This window comes from Buceros rhinoceros, unplaced genomic scaffold (assembly GCF_000710305.1).
Source record: "Buceros rhinoceros silvestris isolate BGI_N320 unplaced genomic scaffold, ASM71030v1 scaffold15414, whole genome shotgun sequence".
Lineage (NCBI taxonomy): Eukaryota > Metazoa > Chordata > Aves > Bucerotiformes > Bucerotidae > Buceros > Buceros rhinoceros.
In genome coordinates, this window is record NW_010407784.1 from 39427 (window position 1) to 57132 (window position 17706).

The following is a 17706-nucleotide window of genomic DNA, read 5'->3' on the forward strand; positions in this document are numbered from 1 at the left end:
TTTATTTCAAATGGGTCAAAGAATTGTGACTCTATGCAGTGGAGCTGTCTCTCTGAGCACTACGTTTTCTTTGGGAACTTAAGAAGTTACTTAACAGGAGAGCACTTTTCCAGAGCCACCCAGGGTGCTGGGCACAGCTCACTGCTGATAGGCTATAAAAATGTATCACAGAGCATTGCAACTTTTTTAAAAAGTATGTGTGTGTGTTCAGACTGAGCCATGACACAGGCTCTTTGTAGTTAGTCATTCTTTACAAGGCGTGCTCACTTGTCAGATGTTGGTCCAAGTTTGCAGAGCTACAGTTTTGTTCTCTCTGTTGGCAGTACGTTGGTAGTGCTTGCTCAATATGTGTCGGTAAATACCGCTCTGTCCCTTCCAGTGCCAAAGCCAGAGTGTCCCGATACACTCTGTTGTATGCCATCAGAAAGTACAGGGTGATTGAGTACTTCATAACCTGCATTTACCCCTTGCTGTTGTGAGTTCTTTCTCTTAACCAGCAGTCCCTGCTTCAGCACATATTTTGCCATTAGTTCTTAGGAAAGAGCTAACCTCTTTCTGTTAACTTTCAAGTGTTGACAGAAGGAGCCAGAGAGTTTCCAGCATGCTTTGTCTTGGCCTGGGAGCAGCTCATGCTGTTCACGCCCCTCTGAACTGCCGTCAGCAATACCTAGTCACAGGGATGTGGACCATATGCTGCATCCACCCTAAAAACTGCCTGGTTCATGTTCAGACAGCAAGGCCTGGTTGTTTTGGGGGGCCCTTGAAGAACCTGTGGTAGGTACTAATGCGGAGAGTCAACTGCTATTGATTTCAGCCTGAGGGTAGGAATTGCTAGAAAAAATAGCCTTGTGTCATTCTCTCCAGAGTTACAAGAGTGTCTGCAGGCTCTGGTGGACAAGCTGCCTGCTTGCCCTTCCCCTGTAAAACAAGAAGAGTTTTCCTTGAACAGGGCAGCCAGATCCAGTCCGCAAAATGGCTTTGAAACAGTGTCCTGTATTATCTCTGTTCCTGTCTGGTTTACTGCCATGTCTTTTGTTCCCTTTGGAAACCACCCAATGTGCAGTTTGACATGACTAATTATTTGTTTTAATAGTCAAGTATGTGACCTACTTCTGGCCAGATCTCTTCAGGCTCCTGATCCCTAGGAAATCCTCTGATGACCTGTTTGCTTCCTGGTTTAAATCTCTCAGAATAGTTTTGCCTTCTTCACATGTTAGAACGCTAAGAAAACCTGCCTGACTGCTGTTGAGAAGTATAGATTTTTTAAGACAATAAAAATTATTGGATTTGGGGTGAAAAAACTTTGAGCTGAGAAGAGCATAACACTGGGACTGGCAGGGAAAGGGAACATAGTTGTGGGTATCTCCTGCCCTTCTTCCATGCCAGAAATCACTTGTATTGTGGAAAAAGTGTCTGGGAGGTGAGAAGTAGTTTGGCTTTTCCCCTGCATTGCTGATGATCCGGAGATCTGAGTCATGTTTGCCTGGCTTCATCCCATAGCACAAGTATGGAGAAGTCACCCGTCCTTCCCATACGTCAGGTCAGCGGACAGTATTTCCTTACCGTGACCTCAGGATGAGGTTTAAGTCCTTCAGAGCTATACAGTTCCTTAAAAGAGAGACCCAAAGAGCTGTAATCACATGCATCTTGTAGAAAGGTTTTCCTACTTTCACTAACGTGGTGGCTTGTGCCAGGGAGGGGAGCATTTTTGACCAAGCAGCAAGCACGCTCTCGGTCTACATTTCATTGCAGTTGACCTGCCTTCCAAGCCAGCTGGGCAGTCAGTAAGAGCCTGGGACCTGTCCTTTCTTGAGGAACACACATGGTTTCTAATCCACCACTGGAGTTTTTCCTTGAGTGGGATTCGATCCTGGTTTGTTTAGTTAAACTTCAGTTTGAGCATTGCTCGGTGGAGACTCCAGTATCAGAAGGAAATGGTTGCCTGTGCCTGTTTCCCATGACCTATTACTTCAGCCTCCAAGGGGATGCATCTGGGGACTGATCTGTTTATCTAGCTGACTGCTGCTTCAGTGGGAATTTTGACACGGGAGGACAGCCTGGCCAGCGGAGGGGAGGGGGACGGGGAGCGCTCCAGACTGGCAGCTCCTGTGGGAGAAAGGAAATGTTTTGCCTTTCGCAATCTGAAGATTAAAGTCTCTGGTCACTCTCTCCTCAGCAGCCGTCCTTCTCTTGGCTTAAGTGTGTGAGTACAGAGCTCATTGTCAGTGCAGGGAAGAGGTGGTTTTCTCCAGCCTTGCTTGATCTCCTGCTCCCCTCCCCCACTGTCACTTTTGTCTCCGATTAAATATTTTGAAAGGAAACAGATGGGGATGCTTTGAGCCCCAGTGGGCTAGAGTGCAGGATTCCTGAACCTGTACGGGTATTACTCAGCCTGGTGGTAACGTTTTACTGACCAGTTTATTTTCTTTTTGATTTGAACAAAGGAGGCCTGACTGCTCCTGGTTTATGGGAGCTAAATGAAAAGCGGTTTGTTGTCTGCACTGCCATTTCTCAGCAATCGTCAGGAAGGAAAGAGACGGTCATGCCACTAATGATTTAAAGTGTGTGACTGGGAGCTCTACGCTGCCATTAAATAATACCAAAAAAAAAGTTCTTGGCTTGTAATGAGCATTTGGCTCCTCTTGCTTTTAGAGGAAGTGAGTAATCAAAGGGAAAAACATGCCTGTTAAAGTGACGCCCATTTTAAAGGCTAAACTGGAGAACTCTATTGCAGCCTGCACTGTCGGAGCTTGCTTCTTCTGGCCATGCTGTTGCAACATCTTCCCCCCCACCAGTGTCAGGCATTCATCTTATTTCCTTCCACCGGTGATGGTTCTTCTGTCAGTCCTGTAAGGCAAGACTTAGAACTCCTGGTATCCTACAGGACAGAGAGAAACGTCCCATCGCCTCCAACACAGGATTTCCCGTGCAGTTCTGCTACCTTTACACTGATCTGGTTTACAGCTATACGGAGTTTTGGCCAAGCACCTGGCATTTTTGTGGAGAGTGCCAAGTGCTCCACAGAGTTGCTGGGGAAGAGTTGTTACTATTCTAAGCAGTAGCAGCTGATAAAAATTTAGAATTGCCTTAATAATAAAAAAAAAAAAAAAAAAAAGGCAGTTATTTTCCAGGCCATGTTTCTACTGCATACACTGGCAGCATTTGCAGCTGTACCGCTCCAACCTCACAGGAAACAAGCAGGATCTTTCTGATGCCTTCCAGGCAAGTCAGAACTATTTTGGGAGCTCTAGTACGTGTTTGTAAACTCTCCAATAATTTTTGCTTCCTTAACACTTAGAAGTATCCCTTTCCTGCTCTGCTCAAAAACAAGTGGTGCTTCTGATTTTGATTTCCTGAAATGAGCAGGGATCTTTGTCCCTGTCCAGGCTCTCCCCAGTCCTTTTGTAGAGACTTGGCTCCCAGCTCACCACCGAATCAGATCTCTCGTGTTCGTGACCAACTGTACTGCAGGCTGTAACATCCAGGGCTTTGTTCTGGCTCTGTACCTGCCATTCCTCAGGCCAGCCACGGAGCAGACAGGAGGAAGGGCTCTTGCTTCTCAACAGCCAGCCCCCAGGGTCCCGCAGGGGGATCACTGATAGCTCCTACAGAGATGCCATCTGCTCTGCTAGAAGGAGCGTGGCCAGGTCAAGAGGAAGGGCGAGGGGAAGGGGGGCGTGCAGGCAGAGGGCGAGACGGGTGTTTAGATCCGCAGTTCCGCCCCTTGTCCCCCGCTTCCCAGGGAGCAGAGCTTTCAGAGCCTGCTTCTGATTGCTGATGTTTTGCCAGGCTTGTAATTTCATGTTCATTCTCACAGCACAAAAAATGTAATTGCGCAGTCCCTCCCACACAGCACTCATCATCGCCTACCAGGGCTGACTCGTTTCCTGTTACACGCTTGCTTCAGCACTTCGTTTTTACCTTTTGTGGCTTTCCCTTTCCCGGCCCAGGAGCAACTCCGTGCTGCGCTATGCATTCTGGTTGCTAACCCATGTGTTCCCCTGGGTCTTGGGTCTTAGAGCTCGGGGTGCTGCGCTGGGTTTGGTTTTAAGGTACGAGAGGTAGCAGCTTTGTAGCATTTCTGGAAACAGGATTATTATCAGGCTGGCAGTGGCTCTGGGGCATGAATTTCAGAGGTTTCTGCTTCGTTGAGATTTAGATCTGAAAAAACAAAGCTCTAAGGGATTTTTGCTCCCCTCAGAAGAAACCACGCCGAGAGTTGTATGTCAAGGTCACTTAAATATCCCAACCCCCTCCACTCCTCATCATGTGACCTGTTTATAGCCACCGAAGAATTAAAGCAAGGCCACAGATTGATTTTTCCCAAGGAAATCCTCCTGGGAGATAACCTGTGGGAATGCCTGGTCAGAGCCAGGCAACGGTCCCAAGAACCTGGCTGAGCCTCAGAAAAATCCTCAGAGGTCGGAGGCAGCAAATGGCACAAGCAGCTTTGTCTTGGTGTGGTTGTAAGCAGTGCAGAAACCCAAAAAAGGCTTTCCCCAGGCTGAAATGTTTCAAAAACAGGAGAGAGATAAAAGCTGCAGATTTGTACCTCCCTTTGGGGCAAAGACAGACTATCCTGACCTAATGAAAGTCATGTGCGCCTGGTTTGTACATACGGAGTTACTGAACTGCTGGTTTGTAATAAAACGGGTCCCAGGAAAAAAAAAAAAAGATAAATCCCCCCACTAATGTAAAATCTGCCATCAGAGTAGGAGATAGGCTGCCTTGTCAACCGGGGCAATTTGGCTTATCAGATTTATTAACGTGCTTGTCAGTAATACGCATTTTATCTGATGATCTGATGCTGTAATTTGTTTGCAGCACAAAGTCAGCTTGTTTAATAAGCTGCGGGGCCTGGGCAGAGGGAGGGGGTGGGGGTTTAATCGGTGTGTTGGGAAGAGAGTAAGCACAGAGACTGTGTGACAGTCAGGAGCCCTGCACAGCATCTGGCCTGTGCTACAGGAGCAGCCATCAGGAGGCTTCGGAGTGGCGCTCAAGGCGGTCGGGGATTTCTGAGTTCTCACAGACATTCAATGCCTGTGTCTCCAGCGCCAAACGTTAGATGGGAGGCAGCTCCTTGCGGGGGATCCCTGTTAGACACACACACACATCCCCCCGTTTACACAGGCTCTGAGAGATCTTTGTGTTATGGTGGGGCGTGTGTGGTACCTGCAGCTGTGCTGGTGGTCAGCCTGGTACGTCCTCGCTGGTCTCTGCTGTCCCTTTACTGATGGCTTTGCCATACTGGGTTGCAGGCTCCTTTGCACCATCTAGCCTCCAGCATGCATTTCAGGGCTCTGCTAGCAACCTCTCTGCCAGCCTTGCCTTTGCCTCCTCCCCATGTATCCCTTCAAACCAAAGCTCAGGAAATACTGCACTGTACACAGAACGTGTGATTTTTGTATTAGCTGTGTTAGCTAGCGAATCACCCACTGCAAGGGGCGACAGAGAAACATAACGAACAGCTATCCTGTCATTGTAAAATCTACAGCACAGACCATTTACCTTCTCCAGCAATGCTCATTGCGGGCCAGCGGGGTTTGTGCTGCTCTAGCTCTCAGAAAAAGGAGTGTGCTGGAATTGTCCCCCCTTCTCACCTGCTTACCTTGCTTCTCATCTTCCCGTGGTCCCTCAACACGCCACACCCTCACCTCCCAGTGCCACACCAGCAGTAGATGAGGAAGGCAAAAATACCAAGGGAGTTGGACGTAAAGGAGTCTGAAGAGATTTCTTTCCTCCAAAGATGAGTTGGAGGTGGTTGCTACCCTTGGATCTGAGTATGAAACACAAGAGAATTAGACCAGATTTAGCTCAGCTTTTCAGAAGAACACAGATGATAAAATAAGAAAAAGAATTGTTGAATAAAATGTGTGCAACACGTGAACGAGCAAACACTCACGCTTGGCTCTCTCACCAGCCCACATCGAAGCCTTCAGGCTGCTGGCCAGCCTGGAGCTATTTGTTCAGCTGGCATAGTGCGTGTGTACTATCTCAGCTGCACGTATGCAAGAGCAGAGGAACACTAGCCCTCATGTTCATGGCACGGCTGCACAAGCCCGTCTAAAGCCATGCACCGCAGGCCTAGGGAGCCTGACCACCGGCTATATGCACCTTGTAGTTTTTCTGGGGATCAGCAAAGGGTTTAGAGCTCCAGGATCTGCTGGTGGCTGCAGGAGCTGGTTGCCAAGCCCACGTGCCTGCTGGTGCCACGGAAGCAGGGCCAGCTTCCAGGACAGAGGCTCAAGTGATGGCAGGCTACTGCTGCAGAGATCTCAGTTATCACAGCCAAGGTGGGTTTTAAGAGAAGATGAAGTTCTGTAAATGCTGAGTTTTGTAAACTAAGATAGGTCCCATGAAGAAGCATAAGTCGGGGAAATGGAGACCAAAGCTGAGCACTCAGATTTTAGCTCCTGCCTGTATATCAGCTCATGAAAATAAATACAGGAAGGAGCAGGCTTGTTCTGGAAGTGAATAGACATCCAAAAATCCTCTGCACCTTTGCAAATCTCACCACTCATGTTGCTGTTTAACTAGACTGAAGTTCTTGGGTTCGGGCATTAGGGGCTTGCAACTTTGTCTTGCCTCTTTTAATTTAGCAGGACTTACTTGAGCAACTGCAGTTTTCCCTAGAGAAACGTATTTGTTTCTGAGTAACATTCTCTCTTAGAATCTCTCACATGTAGAGCAGGAAAAATTTTAGCACGCCTGATGTTTTACTAAGCAAGGAGATGATGAGCATTACCGCGTTTCCTTTGTACTCTGTGTCCAGTCAGATCGCAGTGTATAGCAGAAGATACGGGGCGTGGAGCACGAGATGTGATGGCAGGGAGCTGTAAACAGCGCCGTAACTCCACTCCCTGACAGTGACTTGTCCGCATTGTTACACCTTCCGTGCTCACTCCTCCTGAAAGCTGAAGAACTTTCACGAGAGGGTGGCGAGAAGTCCAAGTCAGTCTGTTTCCCCGTTGAGGGATGTTTGTCACTCCGGATCAGCAATAAGCGACGCGACCCTTCTGCCTCTTCGTTAATACAAGGCACCAGGGAAACATCTGCATGTTTTTTCGTACATGCTACAAGTTAATTATTACCACAAGACTTTTCTTTAAAGTCATACTGAAAATATTTCCCCTCAGAAAACAGTAAATTATTGGAAAAGCAAATAAATCAGGGTTTAAAGGCTTGTTATCTTACCATCCTTAACCACAAGCAGCTCCTGCAAGTTCCAGTGATGGATGAGCACATCAGGACTACATGTATTTAAGGCGCTACAGGCTTTTCAGTGCCAGGAGCCTAAAATACACTGTCAAGTTATAAATCACAGGCCAAAGTTGTGCCTTTGCATCACTGTACTTCGAGCAACCCGAATGGCAGTATTATTTTTAGGTCCTTCCATGTTTCTAATGAGCTACTAGGTTTGTTTTTAATTTACGTTTTTACCATGTTTGTTTGGTTTGCATTTTGCTCAGCTTGAGCAGGAAAAATGGGACATACATTTCTAATAAATCTCGCTTCTATTCATACATGCTACCTGTGATTGACTTACAAAATTCATGGGGAAATGTTAATTTAAAACATTTTGCAAGAAAGAATTTCTATTATATTTGGCTTATTGGGTTTTAAAACTTGTTTTTTCTTTTATAAAACTTCAGACTTGAGTTAAAATGTCTTAGCCTTCTGTTGGGATGTGGGACAAACCCACCCCTTCTGTAAGGGGTGCTGAGTCTTTCCTGCTGTCCTGCGTGTTCGACCCACCTGTCCTCTCCAACCAGACTCCACGGAGATGTTCGTTAACGCCTGCCAGCAGCTCTGTCCACCCACGCCTGCTGCAGAACACAGCGGTCCCCTGTGATCTGGTCCTTTGATCCTGTCTCTATGCTGATTAACTTGTTTCTCCTTTCATTAGGTGCAAAGTTTCCCATTAAATGGACGGCGCCGGAAGCGGCGTTGTACGGAAGGTTCACAATAAAGTCGGATGTGTGGTCTTTTGGGATCCTACTGACAGAGCTGGTAACAAAAGGGAGAGTGCCATACCCAGGTAAGGACACAGTCTGAGCCCTGCTTCGCCCGGGGAAAGGAGTGGGGAGGAGCTGTGTGCTTAAATTGGAATGTTTATTTATTTTCACTCAATAGTTACCATGCATAAGTTCTCTGTGCTTGAAAACAGTCCTGACTGAAAGCCGCTGTCTGACAGTCATGATAAAGATGACAAGGCAGAAAATCCAACATACTGATTTCTAATTTTTTAAATTGTTCTCAATTCAATTAATACTCTTTCTAGCCAAATAATGAAAGCAATGTAGAATTACTGTACTGTGGGGCAAAGAGCTCTCCATAGTGTTGCATTCACTTGAAACTCCCAGAGTGGCATTACTCCATTTATGCTGTCAGTCTGGTTCTCTGCAAGGTTTGATGACTGTCTGAATGTCTGGTATTACCAGATCTCTTTTTTTATAAACTCTTAAATTTCAGTCCTTGCTTTCGAGGTGGATAGAAAGGAAAGAAAATAATTCTATAACGTGCAGGCCAGACCTCATGGCAGGGTCACAGCGGGGCCAGATTCTCTGCATGGGGGAACTGGAGGCCCCATGGTTCTTTGTTGAAAACCTGCCAAGAATCCAATGGATTAAGATTTGTAGGAGGGGTGATTGGATCTGCCTATGCAGAAAGAGCTTTTCATTCTGCTGCCCCCCTGAAGATTGCAGGCATTCAGGTGAAGAGGAAAGGGGTGAGGTGAAAGCAGTGCATTACATGGAAAAGAATTTAATCCCTTCATTTTCTTATCAGGATAAATACTAAACGTGGCATCTAGCTGCATCTTTACTCTTTCTACTGAAATAAAAAAAGTCTCTAAATGCTCACCCGCATGGCTGGGTGCACTGCAGCTGATTTAATGGAAAGTGCCCTAAAGCAGTTTCTATTTTCCAGTCGGGGCTGTGATTGAGCGGTCAGATCCATACATCAAACTGCGCAGGAGAAGCATCGAGGTGGAGTTCGGTTTATCCTGTGGTGCCTCACGCCACTGCAGAAGGCTAAACTCAGCAAAACTAAACTCCCAGGGTTTTACCAGGAATCTCAGTTTTGCTAGTGCCTAGCAGCCAGTAGCTGACGTTCGGGAAGAGAGTACGGGGACTGGAAGGCTTCACGTGATCAGCAGTGGGTTTTGTAATGATTAACAGGGAGCAGCTTAGCAAAGCTGTGACTGTGACAACAGAATGAGGTAGCAGAAAGCGAGATGACGTGTTTCTGGGGGATGGATGGGTCCCTCTGCCCAGCACTTCCCCATGCAATTAAAGAAAAGTGGGTGTTGCTGCCACACAGAGCGGCTGTGTCAGTAGCTGGCACACAGTTCCTCCTGCCATGAGGGTTACTGGCAGTGGCAGGGGAGAGCCGTGATTTCCCTGGGTTTATTGGCGTTAAAGGCAGGTGTGTCGTGGTGTGCAGAGGTCCAAGATGGAAAGAAGAAGTATAGGACTTAGCTGGTACAGAGTTTCTCCCAGAGGACGGGCGATGCTCCTTGCTGGGCTAAAGGAAGAGGAAATTCCTAGTCAGTACCAGCCGAGCGTGTGCACTGGGGCTGTCGTGCCTAGACTTAGTGTGCCTAGACTTAGTGTGACTAGACTAGTGACTAGACTTCTCTCTTACCATGTGCATGAGCATAGACACACACATAGAAAAAATACTATTCCGGGCACACACACCCCACATTAACTCACCAGTTTGTACTGATGTACAAACCAACTAGTGTTGGCCACGGCAGCAGAGGATGTCTGCACTTCCCAAGTGTTCCTTTCGCTCTCTGAAGGAGAGGGAGGCCACTGGATGGGTGTTTAAGTGCTTGCAATATATAACTTCTGGTAGGACCCATGACAGAAATCTCAGGCATGGTCTGTGTCCTGAGAATATGGACAGTTTTATTACATGGCAGTGTGAGCACATCCAGGACAGCTAGCGGCATCTCTCCTCTTTCAGCACTGTCCTCTCCTTTCATCCCTGACTACATAAAGCCCTCACGCACTGCAACTTCTGCTGGCTCACTCTCCCCCACCCGTGCTAGGAAGACGTCAAGTAGCTGGAAGCAACTTTTTGGACAGTCGTGTACTGACTGCCTTGGTTACGCACTGCCTGAGCTCTATGCCAGGGCCCTCCTCCCCACCAGGACTCCCACCCTGCTCAACCAGGAGCTCTTTACCATTCTCATGGTCACCCTCGCTCCCCTCTCAGTCAGTTTTACCTCAGGCAGCCTCTATTTTAAATTTTAATTTCCAAAGTCTTTAGAGGTTTTGATTTGGTCTCATTCCCCAGACCTGAACTGGGAAAGCTTTTATAGGCTGAAGTATGGTGAGAGGAACCAGAGCCTTCTCCGAAGAGTGGTTTTGCACGTGGGTTGAAAAGAAGGCTCAGTCTTCCCAAGGTGACAAAGACCTCCTGAGTTCCTCAGAATATATTTTGATTTCCCCTGACATAGAAAGGATCTTCCATCTCCTGCTTCATGCTGGGGAGAGGAAGGATAAAGCTTCATGAACTCAGGACAGATAAAGCTTCATGGATTTAGAACCCCATTTGGGGTAGGGAGTAGAGTTCTGATGTACCCACAGGGCTTTTCCTGCCATTGCAGCATGGCTTGCACAAGGAGGAAAAGATGGGAGTTCAACCACCCTGAAAGGCAAGACTGAGCCCTCCTCACCGAAGGAGACAAACTATAGGTGGGAGAATGCAATTTGTAGGCACTGCCAACCACTCTGGCACCCAAGGCATGTGGATTTGCAAGCTCTGGAAAGGGTCAGCCTTGAAACAAATGGGGTCATGGAGCTGTCACTGCTGTAAAACCCAGTTTCTGAAATAGTTGTGGTCGTGTTGTCCTGATGTTTCTGCTTACAGCTTGTAGCAGGCCAGGGGGAGCAGGGAGAAGCCCTCAGACAAAGGAATTGCTCTCTTACTCAGCAAGATCTTAGTGCCTGGACAGGTTATTTATAGCACACACACCCCAGTCCTGTGGTAGTAATTGTGCCTGTAGGGCACCTTGGAGAAGTAGGCATTGTTCTAAGCTTGTGTGGAAGGAGAGAGAAGCACAACGAGGAAGACAGAACGGGAAGGCAGGCAGTACATACAAAGGGAACAGACTGTGTTGAACAGGACTTGGCATTCATTGTCCCCCAGATTTCAACCAGTTCCTGTCCTGATGCCCCATTTTGGAAGAGGCTGGAGCAGTGGCAGGACATGTGAGCAGTAAAGATTCTGCTGGCAGAGATGGAGACCAAGCTAGAGATCATGATCAAGCCTTGCCCCAGACCCTAGAGCTCCCACAAGCAAGACTGACTTTTTCACAGGTGTCCTCATCTTTACCCTTCAGCCAAGACCCTTTTCCCTCTCGATGAACATAACGGACTGCTGTGATAACAGTTTATTACTGCTTTTCCTAGCCTTCCCTAATACTTTCCCATTCTTTTCACAAGGCAGCAGATTGAAATATGCAGCTTTCACAGTCTTTCTGGGCATTGGGTTTCTACTTCCACTATTACAGTGGGGAAATAGAAACTAAATATGGGTGGAAGAGGAGCTAAGTTTAAAAAACAGTCTGTTTAGTTGACCTTTTTCAGTGTCTGTTTCTCTCCCCTTTCACAAATTCCCCTTGAATCTTAGCTCTGGGGGTTTTGATGCACTTTAAGAGCCGCAGGTTGCATTTCTCTAGCAGTAGTAAAAAAATTTGGGGGGTTTTAACAGGTTGCCTTTTGGATAGGCAAAAATCTCAACTGCACTAGATAAGCACCTCTGAACTTGCCCCTTCTGCCTTCTGTTGCACCTTGTCACATCAAGAGCATTTACTTTTTGTCTAGTGTGACAGCCACCATGACGCTATCCACATCGCTGCCCCCAGCCAGGCAGGTCTTGGAGTTTGGGCTCCAAGCAGCTCTGCGATCCTGGGGGGCTGCATTCAGCCTCCTCATCCCTGGGGAAAGCTGTGCCACAAGTGCCAGAGAGCGCACAGCACGCTGCCCAAGGCTGGGGCCAAGGACACGTCAGTGAGCCGGCATGTGTGCGTGTAGCATCATTGTGGATGGTAGAAGCGGAGTTGAGAGAGATGCGCACTCAGCACATAGCACAGACAAGCTCAGGTGGGTTTCTTTGTAGGCAGGAAGGCTCCGCTTATAAACGCTGTAGCCTGAAGTTGCATCTCTTATAACAAGCAAATAATAACTTATTTTAAAAAACAAAACAAAGCCAAACAAAAAACCCAACCCAGCAGATATTGATAGCTTGGCTTTGTGGGTGTTTTGGGGAGTTGGGGGGTGGTTCAGGCCTGAATTTCTAAATGAAGTGGCATGACCTCCAGGTTTTTGAAACTTGTTACTACTTTTGCACAGAAATAACTAGGTTCATCTTGTACTCAAGAAGAACAGTACTATGCTTCAAAGGTTGTCTTCCTGTAGGAGCAGTTTTCCCGTTCCCTTCAGTGCACTATTGTGCCTGCTTATGAAGTAATTTCCCTGCCTAAATCCCTAATTTTGCTCTGTGCCCTCGCCTCTGGCTTTTCTTTGGGGCTCTCCACCTAAGTTAGAAATTCTGCTTCTGGATCAAACTGAACATAACCCAGAATTCATCCTGTCTCCATCGTACCTCGGTCTTTTGAGAGCATGCTCTGTGTGCCAACATGGTCCAGCCCTTCTGGAGGACTATAGAGTTTTACAGCCTTGACTGTTCTGGAAAAGGACCAACATGTCCACATCTGAGGAATGACTGACTGTGAGCAGAGGCACAGCTCTGGGTTCTTGGAGGACCTGAAATACAGTGTTTCTGGGAACGGACAGCAGCTGAGCTGTTGTTTTCAAGAGCCCTGCTCTAAGCATTTGTGTCTGTATTAGTTTGATCATTGGTCTGAAAACATGCCGTGGGTCTTGAAAGAGCATTAATTCTCAGTCCATCAGAAGAAAGCAGAATAAAGAGGCTTAAAACCATTGCTGACCCCACTGGACTTCACATTGCCCGAAGTAATCTATATAGCTTATTAACTTCAGATGTGGGGATGCTGCCTGGTTACGGTAACGGGTCCTGTCTTCTGGAAGAGCAGCTTTGCCCAGATCTGTGCTCTTTGCATATCCATCTGCTCAAGCTCCTCAGAGCACTGGAAAGCACTTTCCAGTGTTTTCTTTAGCCACAACTGGAAACTTTACATCCTCTTTTATGTCACAGGAACTCATACTACTGCAGCTTTTCTAGGAAAAGTCAAGCAGTGTTGCATTTCTGTCCCCAGTCCATATCAGCAGTTTATTTTTATTGTACTGAGCATTAAAGGAGCCATATCCTGTGGCATGAGATTATTGGAGGTTTCACAAATAAAGCTGGATGGTGGGAGGTTTCTTCACTTTTCTCAGGGAATAAAAAGCTAATGGAAAAGCCATCTTTTAGAAATTGGATGTTTCCTTCTTGGTCCAAGTAATTCTGGAAGCATCGTGAGTACAAACTGGTTTTTCGAGCAGGTGAAATAGCTGTGGTCTACAAAAGAATATTGCTGAGTATTTTATTCCACAGATTTAGGAACTTTAGGGTAAACTTTTAAGGGGTCTAGGAGCATACTGCAAGCAGAATTTCATTTATTATTTACTAGAAGAGTTGAAACTCTCGGGTATTCATTAGGAGAGAGTAGCTGTACAGGCTGCTCAGATAATCTCTCTGTGGTGTTAGAAGCGCAGATTCAACAGCCTCCTGTGATCAAAAGAGAAACACCAGGACTTGCAGGATAAGATAAGCGAATCTAGATAATAGGTTTGTAAACCGAAATAGGCCTTTTAAGAGGTAAAAGTATACCTATATATAAGTCTTACTAAAATCCAACTGATTTTGAAAAAAAGAATTGGAAACTCCTTTTTTAAGTGAGCAGCACATGTCAAAACCAACAATTTCTTTGGCAAATCGCTGGTGCTCCAGCCCTTGCTGGATGTATGAATCCCCGTAAGGAACATGAGGATGACATGGTTTAGTTTCATATCTAGATTTTGCTGGGAAGGAGGGGAAAGGAGGGCATTTTCCTGGATTATACCATAATGAGAAAACCTGGCTTGACTGACTTTCCGTGGATGAAAAATAACCATGATTTCAGCCAGCCATGTCTCTTTATGTTCTTTTTTCTCTTCTTTTTTAAAACAGGAGAGTGAAGGGCTGTTTATGTTTTTCCTTCCTTCTCTCTCTTCTCTCCCTCCTCAGGGTTTTTCTTCCAGCATACAGTTTGTTACCAAGTTTCAGAGTGCGCTTTCAGAGCAGTGCACCGGATAAAAATGCCAAACATTTGATATCTTAGAATAATAAATCAGCTGGGAAGGAGCTTTTCTGCTGCTGTTGCTTCCACCCACGTTGTACTTAAAGGAGCACTGCCAAAAGAAAAACAAAGAACGCAGTTTGTTTGTGGTTTAGGTAGATACCATAGATGAGTTTCTGGTAACGCTTATTTTCATAGCCTTTAGTGTGTAAGGGAAGCAAAACATGGCAGAAGTTCTTACCCCAAAACATGAGGTAATTCAGCTGATTCAAAGACAAGGATGTTGAAAAAGAGTGAAGGTTTTTGTTCAAAACACAAATTTAAAAACACTAATACTGAGAACACAGTGTGAGAAAAATGCCCATGTTCCTTTATTGCAACATCCTGAAAACAGCAAGGCCAGAAGGTTCGGGTTGATGCTGCCTTTGGGTTAGTGGTGACTAGCAGACCACCAGAATTGTTTTGTAATTCAATAAAAAAGTAGAATATGTTTGAAAATGTTCTTGCTGGATAATGAGGAACACCCAAACGTTTGTTCAGCGTATGGCAAGCTGTTCTGGTTTGTTGTATGGCTGCATGTCCTAAGAACATCAGATCACGGTCAGTAATATAGGACAACCTTAACCCTCTGCAGAGTCTGATATGTGCAGCGGACTGTTACTACTCTTACTTTCATCATTCCATGGAGTCCTAACCATGGACCACCGTACAAAGTGTTCGCTCCTACTCGTAAGCGTTGAACACCACATACACAGTGGGTGGATGCCGGTGATAAATCAAACACAAGAAATCGGTGCTGAAGTGTGGTCTTACACGTTATGTAAATGCTGTCAACCAGTAGTGTAACCTTTCTTTTTGCAGTTCTCACTGCTGAAGGTAACGGTTTGTAGGAGGAGAAGTTTGTAGGAGGATGAGGCAGTTTTCTGGGGAGGTTCCTCCACGTGCAACAGGCAGCGTAAGAAAGAGCACATCAGCACTTGTCTGAAAATCAAAGTGCTGCCATAAGCTAACCAGAACTGTGGACCAACCAGGACAAGGCCAAAGGAGAGCCTAAATGCTAGTGGGACAAGCTTTGAGCCTGGGACAGGCTTTGAGAGTGAAGACAAGCAGATAGTATTTTACGTAGTAAGCAACGAGGAGCAACTGCCAAGACCGTGCAAGGATGGGTACGGTCACAGGTTAGAAAACAATCCTTGCAGGGACACTGCAAACAGCCATCAGCATGAGGAAATGACCTCCTAAAGATAAGAGGAAAAGGTGTTTTGTAATCAAAAGATGTGTTGAGAATCTAGGTGTGGATGGTCAGGAAAGGCTGTATGTTGCAGGTGCTTCTTTCAAAACATCTTTAAGAATTAAGCCGTGACTCGAGGGTACAAGTAAAGAGCAAATCCAAGGAAACAGCTAAGTTACCAGCCTGAATGCTGTGCAGGGTAAGGATGTTATTCCTACTAGTCAAGATGGAGGGGAGACAAATAAAACTGTATTGAAAAAGGTGGCTGAATTATTTCTCGCAAAGAAGTTTATCAAAAATATGAGATAGAGACAATCCCCTGGGTCCTGAAGGTGGGAAAAGACAATTCTTCAGGAGGACACCCTGAAAGAACAGAGTGCAGGAGACCTGGGGAAGGATGGTGTCGTGGAAGCCCAGGCGAGGATACACTAACAGAAGAGCAAGGTCCTGGTTTCTAGATTTGGTTGTGGACGAACTGAAAGTATCCCTACTAGTTCGTTCTCCGGCATTGCTGCCTGGCAGGACCCGTTCAGTCAGGGAAGTAAAGCCTGAAGATACATTTGAGCAGAGGACTGGGGTCAGCGTGCACACTTTCTCTGAAATACTTCTGCATGCTTGCGGTGCCGGTCTTACCTTTGGTACTGGTACTGTTACTGAGCTACTGGAAGGGATGTTTAAACTGAGGTTGAGGTTGACTGCAGCTAATGTGTGGTGGAAAGCACTTCAGCAGAGGAATCAAGAGTTGCGTACAAAAGACAAGGTCACAAAGGGCAAGGCTTGCCTCCTAGAGACACGTATGACAGTCATCTAACTTCTTGCCTTGTTTTGAGAGCAAGCTGTGGCTCTGCAGAGAAGCTGGTTTTGCATGGCGTTTTGCTTGTCTTCTGAGCAACTTTTTTCTCTTCTGTGTCGGGATGAAACAGTGAAATATGGTAGAAACCATACTAAGCAGCACAGATCGAGGGAGTGCAGATCAGCAGCAGCACCAGTAAGCTTCTGAACTGACGTTGAAGGTAATGCTGCTGGACATCCCTGGTAGCCCAAGGTAGCAGAGTTTGTCCTGGAGTCTGTGCAGCATGACCTCACAGAGCACTTCAAGAAAGGCCCACGCTCGGTATGACAGTTTAAAAAACTCATCTTAATTTCTAGCATTTTGAACAATATTTGTCGTAACACATTTATCTCCCTTAACCGCTTCACGTAATGTATTTCACGGCGACTGCTGTAGGAGAGAAGCGCTGAACCCTGCCCATCGTGAGTGAGCCAAGAGGGTAACCATGGGAACAGCGTTTTTCTCATCGCTGGATCCTCAAACCCTCTACTAAGAAAGAAAATAATCCAGGTTACCTTGCAGTAGATGAAGAGCTGAAACAGGACATTGGGGTGGTTTTGTTCTTCTTGCCTGAAACAAACAAAATTAATGTGGTCAAGAACAGCGTATGTGTTGTAGATACAGTTACACCTTTTCCTGTAATTTAACTGTGTGGATTTGTTTGCTCTTTACAGGCATGAATAACCGTGAAGTCTTGGAGCAAGTAGAACGTGGTTATCGGATGCCATGTCCTCAGGACTGTCCCATCTCCTTGCACGAGCTTATGATCCACTGCTGGAAAAAAGACCCAGAGGAGCGTCCGACTTTCGAATATTTGCAGGGTTTCCTTGAAGACTACTTCACTGCAACAGAACCCCAGTACCAGCCCGGCGACAACCTGTAAATCCCTGGTCTCCAGACACTGTCGTGAATTACCAGGTGTTTCTCAGCCCTGCCCCACCTGCCCTTCAGCTTCCAACCCTGTGATTGGCTTCTCCAGAGTGCAACACCTTCCAGCACCGCTGGGCACGGGAGGGGCTGAAGCTGGGGACATCCGCAGCCCTTGCCTATGACCACTTGTCCTAATAATCTGAATGTCCTGGATGAAAAGGAGAAAAACACTTGTTTTTTTCTTAATCAAAGACTCCAAAACTCCATTGTATCGATGTTATGTACACTGCAAAACCTCTGTTCATTGTAAATAGTAACTCAGTGCCAATAACTGATCCTAGTGCTTTCCTTTTTTTAAAACGCAAAACCTATGTGATTTTAACTAGTCTTCTCCTGATTCAACTAAAAGTATTATTTTCCAGAAGTGGCCTCTTTGTCTAAAACGTTTTTTTTCATGTTTTAACAAATAAAAAAAAATCAGGACAGGTGTTTGGTTTTTTGCTTTTTTATATATAAAAT

At 46.2% G+C, this 17706-nt stretch overlaps 1 protein-coding gene across 1 annotated transcript in view; it reads left to right on the plus strand.

Annotated features, from left to right (window-relative positions):
* FYN (FYN proto-oncogene, Src family tyrosine kinase) overlaps positions 1–17631 on the plus strand; it is a 52801-nt gene extending 35170 nt beyond the window's left edge. Inside the window, exons 11-12 of the mRNA XM_010134622.1 lie at positions 7907–8038; positions 16992–17631. Coding sequence (XP_010132924.1) covers positions 7907–8038; positions 16992–17200 — 341 coding nt within the window. The 3' untranslated portion in view covers positions 17201–17631. The remainder of the gene's footprint in view (positions 1–7906; positions 8039–16991) is intronic.
* Positions 17632–17706: the final 75 nt, after the last annotated feature.